Source organism: Pleurodeles waltl, chromosome 1_2, assembly GCF_031143425.1.
Source record: "Pleurodeles waltl isolate 20211129_DDA chromosome 1_2, aPleWal1.hap1.20221129, whole genome shotgun sequence".
Classification (NCBI taxonomy): domain Eukaryota; kingdom Metazoa; phylum Chordata; class Amphibia; order Caudata; family Salamandridae; genus Pleurodeles; species Pleurodeles waltl.
The window spans coordinates 928,321,670-928,347,759 of NC_090437.1; the positions used below are offsets into that span (position 1 = coordinate 928,321,670).

At 40.1% G+C, this 26,090-nt stretch overlaps 1 protein-coding gene across 2 annotated transcripts in view; it reads right to left on the reverse strand.

Annotated features, from left to right (window-relative positions):
- Positions 1-26,090, reverse strand: part of PDGFRL (platelet derived growth factor receptor like) — a 432,620-nt gene that overhangs the window by 332,441 nt on the left and 74,089 nt on the right. For both annotated transcript variants that reach the window (XM_069200430.1, XM_069200439.1), the window contains exon 2: positions 4,361-4,658. In XM_069200430.1, coding sequence (XP_069056531.1) covers positions 4,361-4,658 — 298 coding nt within the window. The remainder of the gene's footprint in view (positions 1-4,360; positions 4,659-26,090) is intronic.

The window sequence follows — 26,090 nt, forward strand, 5'->3', positions numbered from 1 at the left end:
ACCAATGTGATACTTTGGGAAATCCTGCTTTCCTCATCTCTGTAACCTCAACGCATGAGTATTTCTAAGCAGGTCTGTGCTCATGACTCTGCATCTGAGGATTGCTTGAATGACATTGAGGAGGAGCTTTCGTCACCTTTCCCTTTCCATAATTCCTTGACATGTCTCTATCCTTACCCTAAGGGTTCTTCCTTCACCTGTCAATGCCTCTCCTCATTCAGAATACAGCTGAAAAGATGTGAATGGCCCCTCATCCCACAGTAGTTATTGCTCAGAAATCGCTTCCATCTTTAATTACTTCTAGTCCGCTGCTCCTGATCAAGGTACTATTTTGTTCTAACTTTCAGTGCCCCACAAACAGAAGGCTTGTGACTGGAAAAAACGTGCCCAGCAGGACAAACAAAATTAGAAGTTTTTACTTTTTGAAGCTAACTTTATTTTTTTTGTTAAGTCGTCTTTTATCATTTTCCATTAAAGTTATTTTTTTTTTTTTTGCTCCTGGGCTCTATTGTCCAAAGATGGCAGTTTACTTGTTCTAAATATGCAAGACCTATTGCATTGCAAATGTTTGCTTTAAATGGAGCTCTGAATGTATCTCATTTGCCTCTGTAGGGGGCCATTCACGACCCGGTATACAGTGCCTTTCCCTGCATTCACAGATAACTTGATTCACTAAAACAAAGTTGTGCTTCACCAAAAGACCCAGCTGACACCTGCGTGTAAAGCAGTCTCTGAATGTACAGTTCCCAGATGAATATCTCCCTCTGACCTCTCTCTGGCACGTGCACTGACAGGAAACGGACTTCATCACAGCGTCTTTCTTTGAACTATAGTAAAAAAAACACCTGTGACAAATTGTTGTGATCACTACAGCCTGCTGAAATGGGAAGGCAAACCTCATGTGAACACAAGGTCACAAGCAGCAATGTTAAATGGAAACAAATGCAGCAAAAAAGATGACTTTTTCAGTTGAAACAGCAACAAGAAAAAATCTATGAATTATCTTATAAAGTATGAGTATCTTAAACAAAAGACAATGCCACTGTGAAAAAACACTAATATGTAAATATATTTGGGCTTGTTTAACCTGGTAGAGTAGGAACTTGTTAAATTATTAAATTCCAAATTTCATTAAAACATGAATTCCCTCTCATGCATTCTTGCTCCTTCTCCTGATCCTTTTACTCTTTTATAGTTTTATTATTTTCTCTTATTTATTCACTGATGCTAAACAAGTGATCCCTCACCCTGCTCAAAAGTATTCCTAATCATAGTTTAAGTAATGACTAACTGCTACTTCCTCTCCAGGTCCCTCTGGGCTGGTGTCCCCATGGGCATGTGTGATAGCCTGCAGGATCTTTGTGCGAGCGAGCGTACATTACTGATTAAGGGCCAACCTGTGTCACCTAGATGTGCCCTGCGTGAGACACACAGCATTGGTGTGAAGTTCAAAGGAGTGCTAGCCATTTGATATCAAAGTGCACACCAGAATTTCTTGTCCTGTTGTTTGGTGTGGTATGCATTGTGGTGGAATGTGCAGGAAAAAGAAGGCAGAGAAAAGAAAATTGAAAGAAGAGTAGCGCTAATAAGAAGAATGAAAGCTCATTTCAGTACTCTAGAAGAGGACAGGAGGAGAGCTTCTGTTTTTCTATGGATGGGATTCAACAATGAAAAGGCTCCAATTGGGATCTATTTTTTTGCATTCATGTGTTTGTGGACTATAGCCCAAGGAGACTCTAGGTTTCAATGTTCTACAATCAAATCAGTGAGGATTTAGGTGTAGTATATGAAATGGCTGTGGGGCCTCATCATGGAATAATCTTGCAAAAATGTCTTGGTCCAATCAAGGTCATTTGTATCACCTGTGGCTCAACCCTGGGTAGCTGTGGCTTCGAGCAGCAAGGCTTAGCAAAGGAACTTAGTATAAAGCATTTAACCGAAATAATAAAAGAAATAAGAAAGTCACACAACACAAAAGAACCAGGACACCAATTTATAAAAATAGAGTTTATTTTTATGAATGTTTAGAGACCTTGATGAGGAAAATCCACCTTCGGGTTTCGGTGAGACAGATTTTAGAGCATATTAATGCTTTTAAATGCAACCGCAAACAAACATAGGTCAATAAAAAGTTTATAAACTTTTGAAAAGTTTGAAAAAGTTTGGTTACTCTGGCCCGACTTGAGCAAAACAGTACTTGGCCCACTTGTATTTCCTGGGGCTCTAGGGTAAGGCTTTTCTGTCATACTCAGTCCTGGGGATTGCCAAGAAGGCAAGCACTCTGTAAAAGTAAGCCCAGAAACCTACAACTTTTATAAATTCCCTAGGTCTTCTCTCAGGTACTTATGAATGCTCACAAATCCATAGAAATGATTTCCATTAACCAATGATACCTATGTTTCTGACATTTTTCATAAATTGGGTCCACCATTCATAAAACTAAGCTTTGGAGATATAACAGGGATCCCATCTCAGAACCTCAGTTCTGAAAATCTCAGTTCTCAAATTCTCAATACTTTTTCTTGTACTTTGAAAGACCACATCAGTCGAGAGAAGGTTAGTAATGGCGTGACTCTGAAATTGGAACTATTCATCAGAAATGCTAAGAGCATTATCATGGATAATCATGTTTCCTCATATGAATTTGCTGTTTTTTAAACCTATTTTGTTGTATTAATAGAATTGCTTACATAACATCACACTGTTTAAGACATTATAGTGCTTCTGATGCCCTTTAGATAGACATGGTATTAAAGCATAAAGTAGAGTCAACAAAATAGAAATAATTTTAAAAAAATACAATGATATTCCAATTAATTTATTTATCAGTGCTAGTTTCCTGTATAGCCAACAATCCCATAGAGCGAATTTAGTTTTTATCTCTTGACCCTTATTTTGTTGAACAATTGTATTAGTTGCAAGTAACTTTAGGAATGTTAGGTGTTATGAGATGAGCTGTGTTTCTAGATATGAAAGGCTTTATATCGTTTTTGAGTTCCCCACTTCCTACTCAATTACCACTCCAACAGATGCCTTTTGTGATTAACCAAGAATGGTCTCATAGTTTTACTTATAACAGCATGGGCTTCTTCTGAACTACTATTCTGTTATCACACCTCTGGATAGAGCTACGTGCAATTCTCAATAACAACTGTATCACCCTTGTATTCACATAGATCTATTAAACAATTCTTGTTTTCTTGGCATTTACTAAAAATATAAGTCAAAAACTTTTCCTGTGTCTCCTAAATATTTTCCAAAATATTCAGGACTGGAAATAATTTGAGTAGATGTGTGACCCTTCAGTTAATTCACATAATGTTAAACACCATAGAACACCCCAGCAAATGTGACAGATATCCCATCCGCTGTGTTACAAGTTCCATAGGAAATAATGCAACTTGTAATATGGCAGATGGGATATCCGTCAGTTGTGACAGAGTATCCCATCCACAAAGATTGTAATCAGGTCTTAAGACTAAACTCATATACTAGATGCCTTTTAACTTTTAATTGGGACTTCAAAGCTCGATAATTAGTCACTGCCAAATATGTTCAATGACGAGGAATTCAATTGACAATAAAAAGTATGGCCTGAATGGTAAAAGTCAGATTAACTCAGAGGCTGTGTAAATAAATCTGCATTTTTCCTCAGTTCTTTAGCTGTGTAGAATTCCCTTCCACTACACCCGTCATATGTACTGGAGTTACTTCCCCCTTTCCCTTTCAATTGTGGCACAAACTTCTTATTGGCAGGAGTTCTTTTCAATATTATAGTCTGGGATAGACCATTCAAATTGTTTGGGAATAAGCACAAAAGTCTGACATCACCACTTCAAATAGAACACTGATATCTGTCCTCTTGACTTATTCAAGCAAAACAATAAACCTAACAAACAGACCTTTAGTATGAGTAATTTGATTTTGGGAATTGGTTAATATCCCTTAAGAAAGAAGAAATGTTATAAAGCATAACCAACAGCAGAGGAAAAACACTGTTATGATAGAAAGGCACTTCCTAGGAGTAATGAAAAACACCAACATTCAACGAAAACTCACTTGAGAATGCCATCCCTGTGATACAAATACAGTCTTATTTAAAAACCTATACACCAAAATATGTCAGTCATATCTACAACTAGAAATATTGACCTTTTAAGCTGTATTTCGATAATGTATTTTAGGGCCGCGCTTCAGTGAGAACGTTGCAAAATGTAGGTTTTACTATGATGGGCGCTTTCATTCTATTTGTAAGCTGGTATCATGATGTCTTTATTGGAAAATGAGAAATATTGTAACTGCAATGACATACTCCACCATTGTGCTTGTTTTATTTTATGTCAGTTTAACAGGCACTTACCTGAGCCTGGAGTCTTTGAAGGTATCGAGAACTGATGGATAACCCCAGCCTATTTTGTTGCCTTTGCATCGTAATTCAAGGCTTTGCCCCGCTGCCAGACTCATCATGGCTGCCGGCTTCTGGAAGCGGCCTTTGTCCAACACTTGGGTCATGATACTCGGGGTCTTGGAGGCTGAGTCGGTGGGTTCCCTTTCCTTCATTTTTGTGATTTTTGGTTTGAACCGTTTGATTGCAGGCTTGATTTTATTCTCTGCAGGCTCCTTTGGACGTTTGTTCTTGGGGGGATGTTGGCCCATTACTAGGCAAAAAGCAAAAAAAACAAGATAAGGAACAGTAGCAGTAAATTCAAGGTGAAGTGTCTTTTCTTATAGAGGCAGCAGTTTTGAGGCATGAACACGTGTATCATAAGAATCTTTCACTGCACATCTCTGTGTCATTACATCACTTTTGATACTGCAAGGGGATAACATTCAGTATAACCAGTAGAGAACAGTAATACAACTGAGATGCACTGCATAGTTACAGGTGAGATTGGGATCACAATTAGGCCTGGGCACTCCCAAAAACAGTGGCCCACATTTCCGGGTCGTTGCTTTCATGGATCGTCATTTGCTTAGTCTCATTTTACTCATTTTTATGGAAATGTTTGTTAAATTAAGCATTTTGAAGCTTATAGAGACAGTTAGCATTGGTAAAAACGAAAAGCATTGCAGTTTGACTGGGCTGGTGAGGTGACATAAAATGACCCAAGTGCCACAAACACCTGCATGGTTAACTACCAGCATGGCCTGGAGTTTAATGTCCTGGCTGGTACCAAAATGAAGAAAATCACCCAAAGCCAGTATTTTTTTCCTTTGTTCAGTATGTTCTTTGAAAGCAAATCTAATGAAAAACCACGGTTAAATGTGTTCTAAAGGTGACCAATAGTTAAACTGATACAAAGGCAGAAAACACATTTTAAAAACCAATATCAATGTTTTTATTAAAGAGTCCTCTTTTATTATCATGCTGGGTGTTAGACCGGGCATCTTTTTGCGTGTTTCCCCTGTCTTTTTGCTTTATGACCTCCTGTTTTTATAATACGCTGGACTTTGTTTTTGCTGGTTTGTCGTCTATGTGCACTTTACCACTGTTCATCAGTGCTAAAAGTGCAAGTGCTCCCTCTGTAGAGTGTGTTGTTGATTGGTATTTCCATGGTTGGATTATTTGATTTACTAGTAAGTCCCTTTTATTGTGCACATGTGTGCCCATGGCCTTTAAATCAAATTCTACTGGTGGTCCTGCAGCACTGGTTGTGCCACCCACACAAGTAGCCTTCCAAAGGTGTCTCATACCTGCCACTGCAGTGTCTGTCTGCTCCATTTTAAACTGCCATGTCGAACTGGCAATTGCACCCACTTGTCACGCCTAACCCTTCCCTTTTATTGCATATAAGTGACTCCTAAAGTAGGCCCAGGCAGCCCTATGGGCAGGGTGCAGTATATTTAAATGGTAGGACATGTAATAGTGTGTTTTCACATGTACATTTCATTTTTCACTATTGAAAGGCTATCTCTTCCATAGGCTAACATGGGGTCTGGCTTAAAATATCTTTATGAGACTGTGAAAACCCAACAGAAAGTACAACATTGTCCAGGATCTTAGAAAGGTAAATGAAATTATTATTCCTTGTTGTCCGGTGGTAACAAATCCAGCAGTGATTTTGTTTCAGATTCCATGTGAAGCCTAGTGGTTTACTTAGATTTACTTGTGCCAAGAATTTTTCTCCATACCGTTGCATGAGGAGAGCCAGTTTTACTTTGTCTTCCAGTTTGGCAGTTGTTTTGGCATGGTGCCGAGTCCCACAAGGGTATATGGATTCTAAAGAAGAAATTGGAGTACCTAGAGATGCCTTTTCATTCAGTCTTGATTTAGTATATTGATGATTTACTGGTGGTGTCAAATGCTCAAAGAAGCTTGCAAGTATGATACAATTGCCCTGTTGAACCTGTGAGAGTTTATATTTTAGTGATAAAAATCTAGAGGTATTATGTAATAATTTTGACAGACGAATGTGTGGATTAACTTTGGTTAATCATGTTATATTAACAAAACAGGTGACATTTTGTAATGGGCACCATCTTATATTGAGTTATTTTTCATTATTCAGTTTTCACAAGAGAAGAGGGTACTTCTTAACTAGAAAATGTGTTAATAGTGACATCAGCAGGACCAGAGCAGAAGCAGGTGCAAGGTCATTGTGTAATGCAGCTAATGGAAATGTTTCAACTGTCTCTCTAATTTTGAATATCTCATTGTTAGAAAAATGTTACTAACATTTTCCTCGAGGGTGGAAGTAAAAGAAACGTGTTAATCGTTCTTTATGCTTGTTCATATTCTTGGTGAAGTGGGAACAAACTATCCACAGATGAGACAGAAGAGAAGGAAATCAAGAAATCAAGAATATAAAATGTATTAGTTTAGGTTTCATCAATAGAGCAATAGGGAATAGAAAACTTGGTGTAAAACTAATGTATAGTTTCTAGATAGCTGTTAATATTCTGATTGGTCATAATGTTCTCACCTTATGTATCATCCAATCCTTTTCACTGAGAAGTTTAACTTAATGTTCTGTCACCACTGTTGGGAAGTTCAGTTTTTCGTGGGTCTGTCACTGTCAAATCTTTTGGGAGTTCATGTGTTCCTGCTATAATATTGTTCTTAATGCTTTAATGGTTTAGCGTATCTTATAGTCCAAAGTCTAAACCATTACCCCTATCCTGAATCTTGATGCTGAGTGCTGATGGTGTCCCTCTGATGAAGTAGACGTAGTTGCGGTTGTCTGTAGTGCATTGGTAATGTATGAACTGTGATTTGTTATGTGTCTTTTGTTTTTCAGGTACCAGCTGCAATGAATTATTAACTGCTGCACATCATTTTTGATATTATCCCAGCTAGATGTTTTCCTAAGTATGTGTTACTAAAACTTTTACATGAAGCCCAACATGTTAATGCTAATTAGTGGTTAGTGAGGAAAGTGTTTTCTCACATGCTCATGATATGTTTCTGATGCTTTTTTGTTTATCATTATATTTATGTATTCAATCTCTCTTGCTCAGATTCTTGTGCTATGGTTTTGTGTTATAACCCTTGAGTTGTCTACTTGCTTTGATTAAACTCAGATATATAAGGCGTTCGAATCACCCTTTGTTGTCTCTCCATATGTATCAATTATGGTTCGGTTTATTGGCCTGATGCCGGTAAATCCACTATGCAGTCTAAGATACTATCTAGGGTTTCTTCGCATTCACAGTTTTTCGTAGCAGAGTTACAGTTATGTAATTTTTGGATGATGTCATTGTTTGCGTCATAATTTGTGAAAGGTTTTTATTGTGTTTTGATTATTAATTTTCCAAAATGTTTTACAGATTTGATAAAATGAGTTGCTAGATGCCTAAAGTGACTCTACCCAGTCCTTGGAGATGTTCTAGGTTGATAGGGAGGGTTGTTAGCGTTCTGTTGTTGAATTGAGTGTGGGTAGAATATGAGCTTGCATGGCTGAAGCTAATTTGCAGATGATTGAGTTGTTTGTGAGTTTATAGGGAGTGGGCATACTCCATAAGAGGTATGTGAGTAGGGAAGTCAGCGAACTTCACGTGTGTGGCGCTTAGTGCTCGGAAAAAGTGTCCACATGGTTGTTGATTAGACAGACCTAATGAGAGAGGTCTAAGACTCCGGAGTATATTGACAAGTGTGGTGAGACACTTGGTATATGTTGTAATTTGTCTACTTAGTAGAGCATGGTTGGTAAGTCAAGTTTGCAAGATAATTTGGGTGTTTTAAATTTTCGAATGAGATTTGGCGAGTTTTATCTGCAACAGGACTGTCTCCATTGATCAGTTGAATGTAAAATTTGTAGGTCAAATTTTGCTTGCGAATGTGGGTTCTGTGAAAAATAATAGCTACAAGTGCGAAAGCCGATAGCAAAATTTGGAAGGTTCCTGAAGCGGTTGTGTTACCCTACCTATAGTAGATAGACAAATTTGTTTTCTTTTGGTTTGAGAATTGCTCGCAAATTAATATTGCATTCGTTTGAGTGTGTTGAGTTTACAGAAGATAAGCCTAAAGACTTTGTCAGTGCCTCAGCTGCCGCACTGGGGGTGTGTGTGTGTTGGTGTGATGTCAGTTTTGTGACGCTCTGAGATAGGTTGGTTGGCGAGAAGGTTCGCGCACGGATTGGTGGACAATCGCATGGTGCGATTGGACGAGAAGAGTGTTGAAGAGGATTGTGGGATTATAGACCCTTCCTGATTAATTGTTTTTGAACAGATTTGGTTAGAAATGAAGTTTTGCAAAGCTTTTAAAAGAGCTTTTAGAGGTGATGAGTATATTCCGGCGAGAGAGGGAGAAATTTGTCCACCAGAAGGTACTCTGGCATATATCGTAATTGAGGAGAAAGGTACCGGGACATGTCTTTGGATTAAAATCACAAAGAAAGAAGGTTGTCTAGCTTTTCCAGAAAATGTTACTTTTAATTTGAGGATTTTGGAGAATTTGAGGCAGGAAATGTACAGTTTGAGACCTCCACCAATACCAGGTCAGTTCGAAGCTTTAGCGATCTGGGAGCTAGTAGCTAGGCAGCAACAGCCTTTGAAATTTGAGAGGAGAATGAGAAGGGTGGAAAAGTCTCTGGCAGAAGCTAGGTGGGACAGTGAGCAGAGAAAGTGGAGACTAGCTACTTTTCAAGAAGTTTGGTTGTTTCCACTATTAACAAAAGATGATGAAAATGAGCCAAACAAGCTTACACAGAAAACAAAAAAGAGTACTTCAGTAGGCAAGGAACAGAAATCAAAAGAGCTTAAAAGAGTTATGTTCAATGATGATGAATCAGACGATGATGAGTTTATATCTGAGATTTTGCAAAATCATCCACCACCATATGTGGCTCAAGAAGGGTCTGGGACTAGTATAATGAGTCCTACTGCACCATTACCAGCTGTAGTAGCACCGAGCTCAGTTCAGGCTGATTGTATCCCCACAGAAAGTCCATTACAGGTCAACTCTAACATGAATCAGAATTCTTCAGGGTGAGATTCACAGAGTTCAGGTCAGATTAGTTTTGGTTCAAGAGAACAAGTCCAGATGTGATTACAGTACCAATTACAACGGGTCCACCTATGCCATTATATGTCCAGGGCAACAATGGTGTAGCGAGCTCTTTGGTTCAAGTCAGAAAAGGGTTATATGTCCCTTAGAGCGAGGACAAATCCTAAATGAGTCAAGGTCTTTAATAGATCTGTCTCCTATTAGGAATTCTGGAATCGGATCATGCAGAGGTCAGGAGAGTAGATTATTGGCTCCACAATCTGTGAGTGCAATACAGCAGCAATCACTGAGTGCTCAGCCTGACAAGGTTTCATTGAAGGGTCTGTCTGCACAGGAGATAACAAAATGGTTAGAAGATTTGAGTGTTTCAAGAACTCCAGAGGATCAGAATAAGGAATAAGGAATCATAAACAGGGCGAGATTAACAATGGAAGGAGGTGAGCTTCTTGAAGGGAGTAAATATACTCAAGTCATATACTGAAGCTCAGTTGAGATTCCTGTGTAATATTATTACAATGAGAGCAGGGGAAGTACACCAGGAACTGCAAGAAGTAGCAGATCAATATGGAATAGATTTCACAAAAACAAAAACCCTGAAGAGAAGTTATAGATTAAATTTTGAAGAGGAAGATTTTGCACACATGAGGTCTACAGGGATGAAAACACATGTTAGGGAATTTCTCGAGAGAGTACAAGTTTGGAAAGGTTTGGATAAATGGGAAGGCAGATGGGTCAAGAAAAGAGAAAGACCAAAGAAAGATTGAGATATTCCTCTTGTAGATGTAACACAGACAAGAGAATCAGTGAAGATGTTGCCGATGAGAGAAGCTCCAGGAGGGAATTTTGTACATGTACCTTGGAGCAGGAATGATATTTTAAGCTTTACGAATGATTATCCAAGGTTGAGAGAGAAGCCAGTGGAATGGTATCAGCAGACAGATAGGCTTGTGAAGCTTGTGAAATGACTGTGGAAGGACTTGAATACTCTCTTTGATATTGTTGTTTCAGCAGATTTGTGGACTGAGTGTAAGAGAAGTGAAGATTGGCCTGCCAGTGAGCCGCAAAAGAATTTGAAAACAGGTGCACCAGCTCCAGAAGTAATTAAATATTACTGTAAGGTCATTGAGTTCCTGAAGACGAGGATTTTGCCTAAAAATATTGATTGGCAATGCATAGATAGAACAGCACAGGAAGGGAAAGAGTTGATTCATGCATATTATGAAAGGTTGTTAAAAGCCTTCAAACATAACAGTGGTATAGAAACAATTGAGCCGAAAAGACATGATTCATTTTGTGTTCAGGTTTGTTGAAAGATTGAAACCAGAAATTAGTCAGATGATTAAGAATCACATAATCTGTTGGCAAGCTAATCTGATTGATGAGGTATTACAGTATGCAAAATACTGTAGTGATGAGATTGAAATGAAGCAGAGAAAGTTGAAAGAGAAGGCAATGGTGGTGCAGATTAAGGCTGCACAGACAGGAATGCATGCAGGGGAATTTTCAACAGCAGCCGGAAGGTAATGGCATGTTTCAGAATCAAGGCAGAGGTAGAGGTAGAATGCTTCCACTTGTTAATTGGAATGTAGATTTGAATTCTGTGATGACGCAAGAAGAGCAGCAAGGAAAAAGGATGTTGCCGTGTCATGTTTGGGGAGCAATTGGACATTGGAAATGGCAGTGTCCGATGTTGAATCAAGGTGGTGTTGTTCAGCAGACAAATGGTATCAATACATATCAGAGCATCATAGGACCCAGAATAAAAGGTCAAAATCATAATTTTCAGAATGGTGTGAATACTATGCAGGGTTTCCAGCCTTTACAGCCGTTGCAGCAAATGCAAAATATACAACCGCAGGTACAACAAATACAAGTGCACCAAGTACAACAATTGCAGCCACAGGTGCACATGTAGAAGGTGCCTGCACAACAAATTCACATACCAAGGCAAATTCAGTTGCCACAGAGTCCTATGGATCAGCAACAGGTGATGCATTCTTAGGTGGTCACGAATCAGAAAACAAACAAGAGTGTCAATACAGTGAATCAATTTCCTTTACATAGTGAGAATGAAATAAACGATGTATGGCTGACGGATAGCTCAGATGAGGAGGAATGCGTGATGGCAACATCATTGGAAGTGGATCAGAGAGGCCCTTATGTAAAGGGAAAAGTACATGGTCATGAAGTTTATTTTCTGGTTGATACTGGAGCTACGCGCTCAACAGTGAGATCAGTAGAGGTTCCGGATTTACCTTTGTCATGGAGGACAGTTCAGATAGTGAGAGTTGCAAATCAACATTTGACAAATCCTCTTACAGACCAGCCATTGGTAGAATTTGTAATTTTAAGGGTTTGCATAAATTGTTTTGGTTTGTGATTCCAGTCCTGCATCACTCCTAGGTATAGATCTATTGTGCAAAACAAAGTGTTCAATTACTTGTTCAGACAAAGGAATTGAGATTCAGACAAACAGTGATGATGGTGACTCAACACTTACTGTTAACAATGAGCCAGTGTCTGACAAGTTTCCTTTGATTAGTTTCAATGAGCCAAAAGTTGAAGAAAACACTTTGACTGATTTGAATAGATTATTTCCAGATTTTGAGATAAAGGATCTCCCAGTTGATTTATAGAAGACTGTTAAGTCTAGAGTTTGGGACTTTTCAGGGAAAGAAATTGGGTTGATTAAAGGAGTGGAACCAGTCAGGTTTCAGTAAAAACCTTTGATAGGACAGTGTTTGGAGCAAGGAGTCCTGAAAGAGGTGTTGAGTAGTCCGTGCAACTCAACAATAAAGGGTTTGAGAAAACCATGTGGGAAAACTTATCTTGTGCAGGATTTGAGGAAAATCAATCATATTGTGATTAAGTGTTGGCCAGTTGTGCCAAATCCAGATGTGATCATGGTCCAGATTCCATGTGATGCTGAGTGGTTTACTGTGCTGGACCTGTGTCAAGCATTTTTCTCTGTGCCTCTTCATGCGGACATTAGATATCTTTTGTTTTAAATTATTGGGCAGTCTACTGCTGGTGTTGGATTCCACAGGGGTTTTCAGAATCACCATCGATTTTCAATCAAATTTTGAAAAAGAACCTGCTGTCATTGGTGATGCCTTACCAATCAACATTGGTGCAATACATAGATGATCTATTGATTACATCGAAGACAACAGAACAATGTAAAAAGAATACAATTGCATTGTTGAATTTCCTGGGAGACAATGGTCATAAAGTGTCCCCTACTAAATTGCCGTATTGTCAGAAAGAGGAGAGATATTTGGGTCATCTGATTGAGAAAGGAACTAGGAGAATCTCGAGGGAGAGTGTTCCGACAATTCTACAGATGAAAGTACCAGGTACCCAAAAAGATGTCAGGATGTTTCTGGGAACGGTTGGATATTGTCATCAATAGATTCCAAATGTCTCAGCTATCTCAAGACCCCTAAAGAGATTAACACATAAGGATGTTTCCGATCCTATAATGATTGATGCAGAGAGTATGAACGCATTTACTGAACTGAAAGAGAGTTTGTGTCAAGCTCCAGCTTTAGGTATGCCTGATTACACAAAGAGTTTCCTATTGTTTTGTCGTGAACATGATGGATGTTCTATGGCTGTTTTGATGCAGACACATGGTGGTGTCAATCACCCGGTAGCATATTTTTCAGCTACTTTGGATCCAGTCGCAGCAGCCTTACCAGGATGTTGGCGATCTGTTGCAGCAGTAGAACAGATCAGTGCTCAAAGTGAGGCTATTTTAATGGGATACCCTCTTACTATGATGGTGCCTCATTCAATAAAAATTCTGTTGACACGCTCAAAGACACAGTACCTGACCAATGTCAAATTGTCACAATATGAAACAGTGATTTTGGGAGCTCCAAATGTAACAATTAAAAGATGTACAGTGCTTAACCCAGAAACTTTACTCCCAGTTGAAAGGATTGGTTCAGATAAATTGGATGATACTGAACATGATTGTTTGGAAATTACAGAGCTATGCACAAAACCAAAGGCAGATATTAGAGAGGACAATGATCAAATTATCTTTGTTGATGGTTCCTTCTTAAGAGATAATGTGGGTACATTGAGAGCAGGATATGCAGTATGTACCATTACTGACATACTTGAAGCTTCATGGCTTCAAGAAGTGTTTTCTTCACAAATAGCAGAATTAGTGGCTCTTAGTAGAGAATGTCAGATTTCAGATCAGATGAAAGTAACAATTTATACAGATAGTCAATATGGATTCAGCATTGTACATGATTTTGGCCAGATATGGTTACAGAGAGGTTTCCTAACTTCTTCTGGTTCACCTGTAAGGAATAATAAAAGAATTCATGAATTGTTACAAGCTGTTCAGAAACGTGAGAAAATTGCTGTGAAATGCAGTGCACACCAAGGGGGACATGATTATGTGACATTGGGGAATACATATACAGATCAGGTTGCACATTTCTGCTCCCTGAGTGGTATTTCTTTCAAGGGAAATTGGGAATTAATGCCTGAAAATGATGAAATCTACACAAATTTCACTATGCAAATTGTTGATACCTTGGAAGAGCAAGACAAGGGTTCCAAAGAAGAACACAACGGCTGGGTGAAACTTCAATGCATCCAGAGGGAGGGTGATATTTGGGTGACAGCAGAAAGGAAGGTGGTTCTGCCAAACAGTTTGCTGACTCAAATGGCTAGATACTACCATGGTCAAGCTCACAGAGGTAGAGATGCAGTGATTTTAAGCAACATTGGTTTAACTCAAAATGTAGACAAGTTGCTGAAGTAGTTTGCTACAGATGTATTGTCTGCCAGCAATGAATGTTGGCAAAGGGACAGTGGTCAACATGGGACACATTGGCCTGGCGGGAGGTCCATTCAACAGAATGCAAATGGTTTTATTGAGATGCCTACATGTGCTGGTTGGAAATATGTGCTGGTGATTGTGTGCATTTTCAGTCACTGGATTGAGGCTTTCCCTGCAAGAAGAAATGAAAGTCTCACAGTAGCTAAGTTACTACTTAGAGAGTTGATTGTACATTGTGGTTTTCCTGTCTCTTTAGAATCAGAGAGAGGGAGCCACTTCAACAATGAAGTGATAAAGTTACTAGGTTCAGATTTAAATATTCAGCAGAAACTCCATTGTAGTTACTGCCCAGAAGCTTCAGGACTTGTAGAGCAGATGAATGGAACTTCAATTTCCAGACTTGCAAAGATGTGTGCATTGACGAATTTGAAATGGCCAGATGCTTTACCATTGCTTTTAATGTCAATGAGAAGCACCCCTGACAAGAAGACAGGATTGTCACCCCATGAGATTTTAATAGGGAGAGCCATGAGACTACCAGCAATCCTGCAAATGCTCTTGTAATCATTACAGATGACATGGTGTTAGATTACTGCAAAGGCTTGGCTGATGTGGTTCAATCTTTTTCCCATCAGGTGGCAGTAACAACAATTCAACAGTCTTAAGGTCAGGGACATCCCCTGAGAGCTGGTAATTGGGTCATCATTCGTAAGCACGTAAGGAAGTTGTGCTTGGAGCCGAGGTGGAAGGGCCCTTATCAGGTGATACTGATAACGATGACAGCTGTGAAGTGTGCAGGTTTACCGAACTGGGTGCATGCAAACCATACTCTGAAGGTGAACAATCTAACAGAGCAAGAAAAAGAACTGTTGAGATTGCCTGCAGCTAGGCGTATTCCAGGGAAAGAACAAGGAAGAGAAGAACTGGAGACAATACCTGGAAATGTTCAAACTGATTTACCTATTCCTCTAACAGATGAAAGAGAGAGAATCTTGAAGGAAGGTGAATCATCCACAAATAAAGTTGTAAGATAACCGGTGCAAGGAGAACAAGAGAAAATACTGGTCTGGAGAAGTTATGATCAGAGGAGGGTGTCCTCAGAAACAGATGGTCTGACCAGATGGTCTGACTTGGTCAGATCCTGACCAAATGGGTTTGACTCCTCCTGAGCCAATTGTGGGAACGTCAGGAGAGAAGAATTCGAGTTCGATTTTAAAAAGAGTGTTGACCCACTTGAAAGGTGACAATTGGCCAGAGAAAAGCTCAAAAGGGGAGAAGATAAATGTGGTTCCACCAATTCAGGAGGAAAAAGAGCTGAATGAACGAGAAAACATCAGTGAAGAAGAAGCTGAAAATAGTCAAAGAGCAAAGAGAAAGAAAGTTGCAAACAGGAGGTATTCTGGACCAGAATGGGCATATGTAACTGCAAGTGAGTGGCAAGAAGAGTTTTTGTTTTGAAAGAGACAATCCGAATTCATATGTCGGCATGTGAAGAGACAAAAAAGGAACAGGTGTTAAATTGAAATTTGAAACAGAAAGAATTTTCATAAAGTCGTGCCTAAAGAGACTTTGATAATCTGAATTGACAAGCTGCTTGACTGGTTTTGATTGATTTTTACTGAATTGTGACAAGGAGGATCTTGATGATGTGAATGAATTTTTGAAAAAAAAAATTTAGGAGGGATTAATGCTGGAAAGGGTTTTGAGGAAAATCGCTGAAAATGTTGTTTTTGTTTTGATTTTTTCTTGCCTAGTTATATTTTGCTTACCCCTATTTTTGGATCTCTAGAGATCATGGGAAACTTTAGCATTCAACAACACTAAAAATAGTCATTGTAAATTTATAGGTACTGGTTTGCTGGTTGTTTGTGTGACAGTATGTTTATTGTTATTCGTAGGTCTGATTGTTTATGAGACAAATGGAGCGAACCATGTTACAGAGACTCTTACATCTGACAGTTCTTTAGAGACTACTACTACTACTATGTTTTCAGTAATAGATAGGTTTAAGATAGATATAAAAGATATGAAGAAAAAGAGCCTTCTTCTAATGTCTTCTATCGCTTATTGCATGAGTATGTTGAGGTGATGGACGCGAAAGATTGTTTTGTCTGCACGCAAAATCCAACCTCTGCGGAGGAGGGAATTGCCTATCATAGTTTATGCTATAAGTTGCAGTCTTTTACTAACACGTTTCTATAACCAAGAATATATTCAGCACTTCTTTTCCAACTTTGATGTTGTGTTGTCCTTTGTGCCTATTATTGGTTATTTGAATGAAATAGCCAAGGATAATAACATAGTATTAATAAGTGGTTTCTTTGAGCTCACACTAACTTTTGGGACTGCATTTTCCCACCATAACAATCTTACTTGTTTACTGACACCTGTAGAAAATACATTTTTAGATAACACAGAAGTTAGGAGAAGAGAAATTAAAGCTAAGATAGATACGGAAATACTTAATCATAGACCTGGAATTGACTATGCTTATACTGAAATTACTAAACAAGAGAAACTAACATTGGATGCAGAACATGTGGCAAAGCTTTGTACATATAGGCCGTAAAGTCACATTGATAAAATATATGTGGGTACGAGTAAATGTAGACATGTGTTTCTGTTCCAAAGTAAATGGGGTTTTATGTTGAATGGACAAGACCCTCCAATGCCTGATGGATATTATATTTGTGGAAAGAATGCTTATTACCGTCTTCCTAGAGGATGGTATGGCACATGTTATTTGGGAGTGGTCTTTCTGAAAATGTATCAGTTGGAAGAATTGAGTAAGTTTCCCAAATTTACTAAAATTCAAACGAGACACAAGTGAGGATCAGTTTCTGGCATTGTGGGAGATATATTTGGAGCAATAATTCCTTCAGTGGGAGTTGTTCTGAATTCAATAAAAAAGCAGAAGTTGTCTACAGTTGTGGATAACATGTTGATGAGTTATTCTGGAGCTATTATTCTCCTAGATACTGAATTGGCTGCTACAAGAGCTATGGCTCTTCAGAACCATCTTGCATTACACATTGTTTTAGCCAAGGAGGGCGGAGTTTGCAAATTACTTGGTCCTAGTCACTGTTGTTTGTTCAGACCGGACAATTCTAAGTTAGTTAGAGGTTTGATTAATCATTTAACAGAAGATAAAACTGAACTAAAAGAACTAACTGATACTACTATCTGGGAGAAAGCTGGCATGGGAATTGCTTCAGTGGGAAACTGATTTGGCAATTTTGGAAAAGGGATTATATTAAAATTGATAAAATGAATTTCAAGTATTGTGTTTTTACTAATTGGAATTTGGGGAATATATAAATTGTGCAAAATAATTAAACGAAAAAGCTTTGAAAAGATTCAGAGGAGATTGGATGTTCAAATGGATAGATTTTATAAGAAAAATACACGGAGAAAGAAAATTTATAAAAAGACAAAAGAAATAAGGTTTTTAAATTTTGATATGAAATAAATACATTTATTTGAGAGGTTTGTGTGATGACATATTTTGTGATCAGAGTAGGGATTGTGAGAGTGTAGATTTTAGCGAAAAAAAATATTATGTAATCATTTTGACTGACTAACGTGTGGATTAACTTTGAGTAATCATGTTATATTCATAAAAGAGGTGACTTTTTGTAATGGACACCATACTATATTGACTTATGTTAACTTAAGCTAAATAGAGTTATTTTTCGTTGTTCGGTTTTTACAAGAGAAGAGGGTGCTTCTTAACTAGAAAATGTGTTAATAGTGACATCTGCAGAACCAGAGCAGAAGCAGATACAAGGTCATTGTGTAATGCAGCTAATGGGAATGTTTCAACTGTCTCTCTAAGTTTGAATATCACATTGTTAGAGAAATGTTACTAACATGTGTATTTTCCTCGAGGGTGGAAGTAAAACAAACAGTGTTAATCGTTCTTTCTGTGTGTTCATATTCTTGGTGAAGTGGGAACACAGGATCCACAGATGAGACGGAAGAAAAGGAAATCAAGAATACAAAATGTATTAGTTTAGGTTTCATCAATAGAGCAATAGCGAACAGAAAACTTGGGGGGTCATTTTGACCCTGGTGGTACTAGACTGCCAGGGCTAAAATGACGGAAGCACCGCCAACAGGCTGGCGGTGCTTCCTGGCCTATTACGACCGCAGCGGAAGCGCCGCGGTTGCACCGCTGGGGCCGGCGGTATTCTGCCACATTTGCCCCGGCAGTGATAATCTGCCTGGGCAACGCTGCTAGCAGCGCTGCCCAGGGGATTACGAGTCCCCTTTCCGCCAGCCTTTTTCTGGCGGTTTGAACTGCCAGGAAAAGGCTGGCGGAAAGAGGAGTCGCGGAGCCCCTTGCACCGGCATGGGCAGTGCAGGGGCCCACTGACAGGGCCCATGGAGCTTTTCACTGTCTACATAGCAGACAGTGAAAAGCGCGACGGGTGCAACTGCACCCGTCGCACAGCCGCAACACCGCCGGCTCCATTTGAAGCCGGCTCCTGTGTTGCGGTCGAGATCCCCGCTGGGCTGGTGGGCGGAAACCAGGTTTCCGCCCGCTGGCCCAGCGGGGATCTCCAAATGGCTGCGGCGGGAGTGTGGCTGCATTGGCGGCCACCCGGCGGTCCGATCTTGGCGGGCGGCTGATGCCGCCCGCCAAGGTCGTAATGACCTCCTTGGTGTAAAACTAAAGTATAATTTCTAGATACCTGTTAATATTCTGATTGGTCATAATTTTCTCACCTTATGTCTCGTCCAATAATTTTCACTGAGAAGTTTAACCTAATGTTATGTAACCACTCTTGGGGAGTTCAGTTCTTCGTGGGTCTGTCACTCTGTCAGATGTTATGGGAGTTCATGTATTCCTGCTATATTATTGTTCTTAATGCTTTAATGGTTTAGCGTATCATATAGTCCAAAGTCTAAACATTTACCCCTATCCTGAATCTTGATGCTGATTGCTGATTTTGTCCCTCTGATGAAGTAGACTTAGTTGCTGTTATTGTAGTGCATTGGTAATGTATGAACTGTGATTTGATATGTGTCTTTTGTTTTTCAGGTACCAGCTGCAATTAATTATTAACTGCTGCACATAATTTTTGATATTATCCAAGCTAGATGTTTTCCTTAATTTGTGTTACTAAAACCTTTACATGAAGCCCAACATGTTAATGCTAATTAGTGGTTAGTGGGGGAAGTGTTTTCCCACATGCTCATTATACGTTTCTGATACTTTTTAGTTTATCATTATACTGATGTATTCAATCTCTCTTGCTCAGGTTCTGGTGCTGTGGTGTTGTGTTATAACCCTTGAGTTGATTTGTCTACTTGCATTGATTAAACTCAGATACATAAGGCGTTCGAATCAGCCTTTGTTGCCTCTCTTTATGCATCATTTGTGTTTGAGAATTTGTTTTGTGACCTTAGCGTTGTTAATATAGGATAATCCCCTATTTAATCTAAGATAATAGCTAGGGTTTCTCCACGTTCACAACCCACTTAGCTGAGAATGGACATAAAGTATCCCCAACCAAATTGCTGTATTGCAAGAAAGAAGTCTTGTACCTTAGACATTACATTGAGAAAGTTGCAAAGAAGGTGTCACAAGAGAGAACCTCTGCAATTCTGAAAATGAATCCCCCAACAACTCAGAAAGAAGTCAGGATGTTTTGGGAATGGTTGGCTACTGTGATCAGTGGGTTCCAAACTTTTACCTTTTGGCCAAGCCTTTACAGAGGCTGACACACTAGGATGTGTCAGATCCGGTACCACTGGGTGACAACTTCATGCTAGCTCACAGAACTGAGAGAAAGTCTCTGTTGTGCCCCTGCTCTTGGAATGCCTGATTACAACAAATGTTTTACTTTGTACTGCAGTGAGAGAGAGGGATGCGCTCTCTCAGAGCTAACCCAGTTACACAGAAATACATACAGACATGTGGCATATTTTTCCACCACACTTGACCCAGTGGCTTCAGCATTGGCTGGCTGTCTCATGTCAGTTGCAGCCAAAGGTGTCAGCATTGGTCAGTGCAAAAGCATTGTTATGTGCCCTACTATGTTGAAATTTTGTTGACCCACACAAAAACCCAACACTACACCTAAAGGATGCTGATTAGGTTCAATCTTGGCTACTCCAAACGTTATACTACGTTGTTGCACAACATTAAATTCTGCAAACTTGTGACCTGCGTCTGTGAGTTAAGATGTCACTGAATTGTGCACCAAGTCAAGGCCTAATATACAAGATACCCCACTTGATAAATCTGATTATGTAATGTTCGTTGATTGCTCCTGTTTAGGAGTTTGTACTGTCTTAGAAGTGGTCAAAGCTTCCTGGCTTCAAGGAGTCTTTTCTGCCCAAGTAGCTGAAGTGATTGCTCTTACAAGAACAGGCTATGTTTCAGAAAGCTGACGTTGATGTTTTTTACTGATAGTCAGTATGGATTTGGTGTTGTTCACAACTTTTGACAGCTGTGGTGCCAGAGAGGTTTCAGGATCTCTTCTGAATCTCTCATTAGAAATGGAGACAAAGTTTATGATTCATTGAATGCATGGCAATTACCAGTTCATATTAATGTTGTCAAGTGACCTGCACACTGCAAGGGTATGTCACTGTCTGCAATAATTATGGTGATGAAGTGGCGAGATACTGCACCATGAACTGTTGTGCATTTAATGGCGAATGTATGAATGAGGGTTCGGATGAGACATATTACAATCTCTTGTTAAGTACTGCAGACACATGGGAAGAAGTGAAAAAGTTGCAGGAAGAATTATCAGAAGAGGAACAGCAGAGTTGGATTACAGCAGGATGCATCAAATTAGATGAAGATGAAGTTTGGGTTTGAAATGATGGAAGAGTTGCCAAATAGTTTGTTACCCCTATGGCGAGGCATTACCACAGACGAGTTGGGATACATAATAGTTTGTTACCCCCTATGGCAAGACATTACAAGGGCCAAGATCATGTGGGTTGTGATGCCATGGTACGTCTTTTCTGTCAGACATGGTTTAACCCTAGGTTGAGATTGATGGCAGAGGCTTTGTGTCACAGGTGTGTTTTATGGCAACAGAACTCCTGTAACCCTGAGCCATATAGGGAGATCCGGAGGTTCTTTCAATAGGATTCAGCTAGATTTTATAAATTTTCCAGTGTGCAACGGACTGAGATACATCTTAGTCATTGTATAAATTTTCTCTTGGGTCAAAGCTTACCCATCTAGGAGAAATGACAGTCTCATAGTAGCAAAGCCTTTGTTAAGAGTGTTGATACTCGTTTTTGGGTTCCCAAATTCTTTTGAGTCAGACCGAGGGATACACTCTAACAGTGAGGTCTGAAGTTAGTCTGTGCATCATTACAAGTTGAGCAGAGGTTACATTGCAGTTACAGAGCTGAGGCTTTAGGCATAGTGGAGCACGTTATTGGCAATATGAAATCTAGATTGGCTAAAATATGTGCTTCTTCTTCATGGAAATGGCCAGATTCCCTATCTTTTTTGTTGACGAGTCTATGCTGTACTCCAGAGAGAAAGACAGGACCCTCTCTGCATGAAATCCTCATGGGTCGTGCCATGAGATTGACAGCTGTGCCTGCTAATGCGCTTGTGAACATTACAGATGACATGGTACTTGATTACTGCAAAGGACTGGCTGATGTGATTCTTTCTGTGTCTTATCAGGTTGGAGAAGCCATAGTACAGCCGCAGCAGGACCAGTGTCACAACTTGTGCCCAAGTGACTTGGTGATGGTCAAGAAGCACATTCAGAAGAAGTCCTTAGGGTCTTGGTGGAAGGGACCACATCAGGTCATTCTTGTGACCACGACAGTGAAGTGTGGAAGGCTCCCCAGTTGGATCCATGAGGTGCATACTCACAAATATCCGGGTCCCCTTGATGATACAGCACCTGTCCCTAAAGGGTCAGTTACAGTAAGATGGAGGGAGTAGGTTAAGCTTTTGGGGATGAGCAAGTTACTGAAACAGCACATGTACGGTCTGAGGGGGGTCTGAGTGAGTCCACAGCTGAGTTTGATACAGAAGGGTCAAGATAAGAAAGGATGGCTCCACAAAGCTCAGATGCTGATGACAGACCTCATGCTGTTGTAAATAGAGTTGTGCCTGGAGACCAGTGGTCGAAAAAGCAGATTGTACCTGAAGTGCAAATTCCACAAACTATTCTGGAGGAGACTGATGAGTCTGGATAAAGTGACAGTGATGGTGAAAGGCCAGTAGTACTGAAAACAATGATAGTTAAAAAACCTTTTCGGAGATATGCAGCACCTGAATTGACATATTTTGCAGCAAGTGACAGGGAGAGAGAATTTGAACTCTTTTCTCTTAACAATTTGAATCCAGCTGAACGTTTTTGAACTGATTCTTGTGGCTGAACTGAACTTTGAAAGCTTGATGGATTGGGACTTATTCTGGAAGTAGTTAATAGAAAATTTGAACTGCACATTTATTAAAGACAATTTCTAGGTTGAGAAGAACACGAGTAAGGTTAAGAGGACATTGCTGTCACCATTTGGACTTTTTTCACTAAAAGGACAGTGTTTGCTTTTGTTCTGCTCAAACAAAAAGGTTGAAAAAGACAATTGCTGTTGTTGCATTTTTCATTAAACCGGTCTGAATCAAGACAAGCAATGGAGCCTATAAACAAACATAGTAGATGCAAATACACGTGTTGGAGTTTTGGTCATTTAAGTTATAGTAATGATCACATTAACTTTAGGTTCATGCTTCCCTACACATTCCAAAGTAGAGAACATTAGGTCAACTATTGCACAAAAAGCTGCATCATTTGTTAGTAATAGAAAACAGTCAATAGATGGGAGGGAGTTACATGTAGATACTTCTCGAAATCTTTCATCAAATGTGTATTATAAATTGCTTTACGAGCACATTGACACCATGGTTGCAAGCAATTGCTACGTATGCATGCAATTTGCCTGCCTCAGCTAGTGAGGTAATCACATATCATAGTTTGCCTCTGACATCTGGTATTTTTTGGAGTTTATTGTTGACCCTTCTCTATGGACAATAATGTTTCCAGTATTATTATTTTAATTGTGACCTAATTTTTTTCAGTTGTTCCCAGAGCCTGGACCATAGACTCAGTAGGAGGATTCTTTGAACCCAGCTTGACACTCGGTACAGTTTATGCCCATTAAAACAACTAAACCTCTATTTTGCCCAGAGTAGAAAGGGAGTTTTTGGATCAGGTTGAAGACAGAAGAATGATGACAAAAGTGCAGAAGGGCATAGGAGTTCGAGGTTGGGAACAAGAGGAGTTTGACAAATTGGCTGCAGGAGATCAAGCTGCTTGGACCCTGGATTGGCAACATGTAGGGAAATTATGTGTACGCAGCCCCAACTCAAAGACAGACACTAAGGGGGTCATTCCGACCCTGGCGGTAAAAACCGCCAGGGCCGGGGTCCACGGGAGCACCGCCAACAGGCTGGCGGTGCTCCTTTGGGCATTCTGACCGCGGCGGTACAGCCGCGGCCAGAAGCGGAAAGTCGGCGGTGTACCGCCGACTTTCCGCTGCCCATGGGAATCCTCCATGGCGGCGCAGCTTTCTGCGCCGCCATGGGGATTCCGACCCCCTCACCGCCATCCTGTTCCTGGCGTTTTCGACCGCCAGGAACAGGATGGCGGTGAGGGGTGTCGTGGGGCCCCTGGGGGCCCCTGCAGTGCCCATGCCAATGGCATGGGCACTGCAGGGGCCCCCGTAAGAGGGCCTCACTTTGAATTTCAGTGTCTGCTCAGCAGACACTGAAATTCGCGACGGGTGCTACTGCACCCGTCGCACACCTTCCACTCCGCCGGCTCCATTCGGAGCCGGCTTCCTCGTGGAAGGGTGTTTCCCACTGGGCTGGCGGGCGGCCTTTTGGCGGTCGCCCGCCAGCCCAGTGGGAAACCCAGAATGACCGCCGCGGTCTTTTGACCGCGGTAGGGTCTTCTGGCGGTCCCAGCCAGGCCGGCGGATACCGCCGCCGGCCGGGGTCAGAATGACCCCCTAAATTTGTAGTTACAAGCATGTGTAGACATGTGTTTGAATTCAAGAGTAGTTGGACGTTTACATTAGCTGAACAATATCCTGCTATTCCTGGAGTTTATTTAATTTGTGGAAATCATGCTTACTTTAGATGGTATGATACATGTTATTTAAGGACCGTTTTTCCAAACATTTATCATGTAGAACATTTAGATGATCCCGAGTGGGAATCAAAGACACACACCAGAACTAGGAGACGTGCTAGTGTTTCAGTGGTTGTAGGAGACATCTTTGAAGCATTGATTCCATCAGTGGGAGCGATTTTGAATGATCTGAAAATAAGAAAATTGTCAACAGTAGTGGATACGCAGTTAACTGACACTGCAGGAGGCTTCCTCTTAGTGAATACTGAGATGATTGCTATCAGATCAATGGTTTTGCAAAACAAACTTGCACTAGACATCCTCCTTGTGAAGGAGGGTGGAGTCTGCCAAATGTTATAAGTTCAACAATGTTGCAACAGTAAAGAGCTGAGGAAGTATATTAAGAACACTACTGACCTAAAATGAGACCTAAAAGAGGTAGAAGGAACAGGTGCCCTGGAAGTTATAAGAAATGGGTTTTCTGCCATTGGAAATGGTTTGGAAACTTGGAAAATCGAATTGCATCTTGAGACCTTTGATGATAATTGCAGTTGTTCCGATAGGACTTTACAAAGGATACAAGATATTTAAGTTGAGGAGAGGAGGAAAGGAGAGAAGAAAGGAGGAGATAAAACTTGAGACTAGACGAATAATCTATTTCAATGACATTAAGCAGTTTAAGGTCATCCAGAAGATCTTTCCTGGGTTGACCTCTGAGGTTTTGACCTGTCTCGTTGATAACATCAGATTACAGATTGATGTGATGGCTTGATTCACCATCAGATGGGGGAATGGAATAGCGTAGATTGCTATCATCCCTGACGTCACAATCATCACCTATTTGTGACCTATATGTGACCATATTATGGACTTAACTGTCGGCACTAATCTAGTCCTAAATGTAAAGTGTTGCACTTGACACACATTATGAGGTGTAACCACTATAGTGTAGGAGGCAAGACGTGCGGCATAACCCAAATAATCAGAATTGGTTCTGAAACCATCCTCTTATTGCTTAGAAGTTATTTATCCTAAAATGATAAAAGATATGTTGGTACACAGTAACATTAAGATTGATCACACACAGGAGAGTTGGCTTTCGGAACAGAGGGGTTTATATAACTGTGGCAAGTCTAAAGCATGTAAGAACAGTAGGAACATTAAAACCTTTTTGCTCCCGAATGGCCAAAGGCAGAACATCAATAAATTCATTACATGTAATATTGATTTCTGTGTGTATGTCCTATTGTTCACATGTGGATTTCGTTACGTGGGAAGTACTATCTTCCCAATCAGGAATGATGATCATGGTTATCCGGTAGTCAGACATTGGAAACAATTACACTTTCAGAATCCTGACCTACTCTCCTTCTTTGATATTGACAGGGTCAAACCAATAATGAGAGGAGGTGACAGAGAGAAAAAGCTACGGATCATGGGGTGGGAATATATTGTGCGCCTTAACTGTAAGGTCCAGCTGGGTCTCAACCTGGACGAGGAACTGTTTGTATATATAGGATGAATAACAGTCAATGATTGGTGTTAGGAGGATATAGAGAAAATCCAAGAGATTATCATGTATCATTTTCTGTTGAATATATGATTTCTATGTGTTTTGTTCTCCTTTGTATAATTCACATTAGGTGGTGTACTGTAGTTTGAATGTGTATTTTGAGATGGTTTTTATAGTGGATCCCTTTAGGTAGCGGATGGA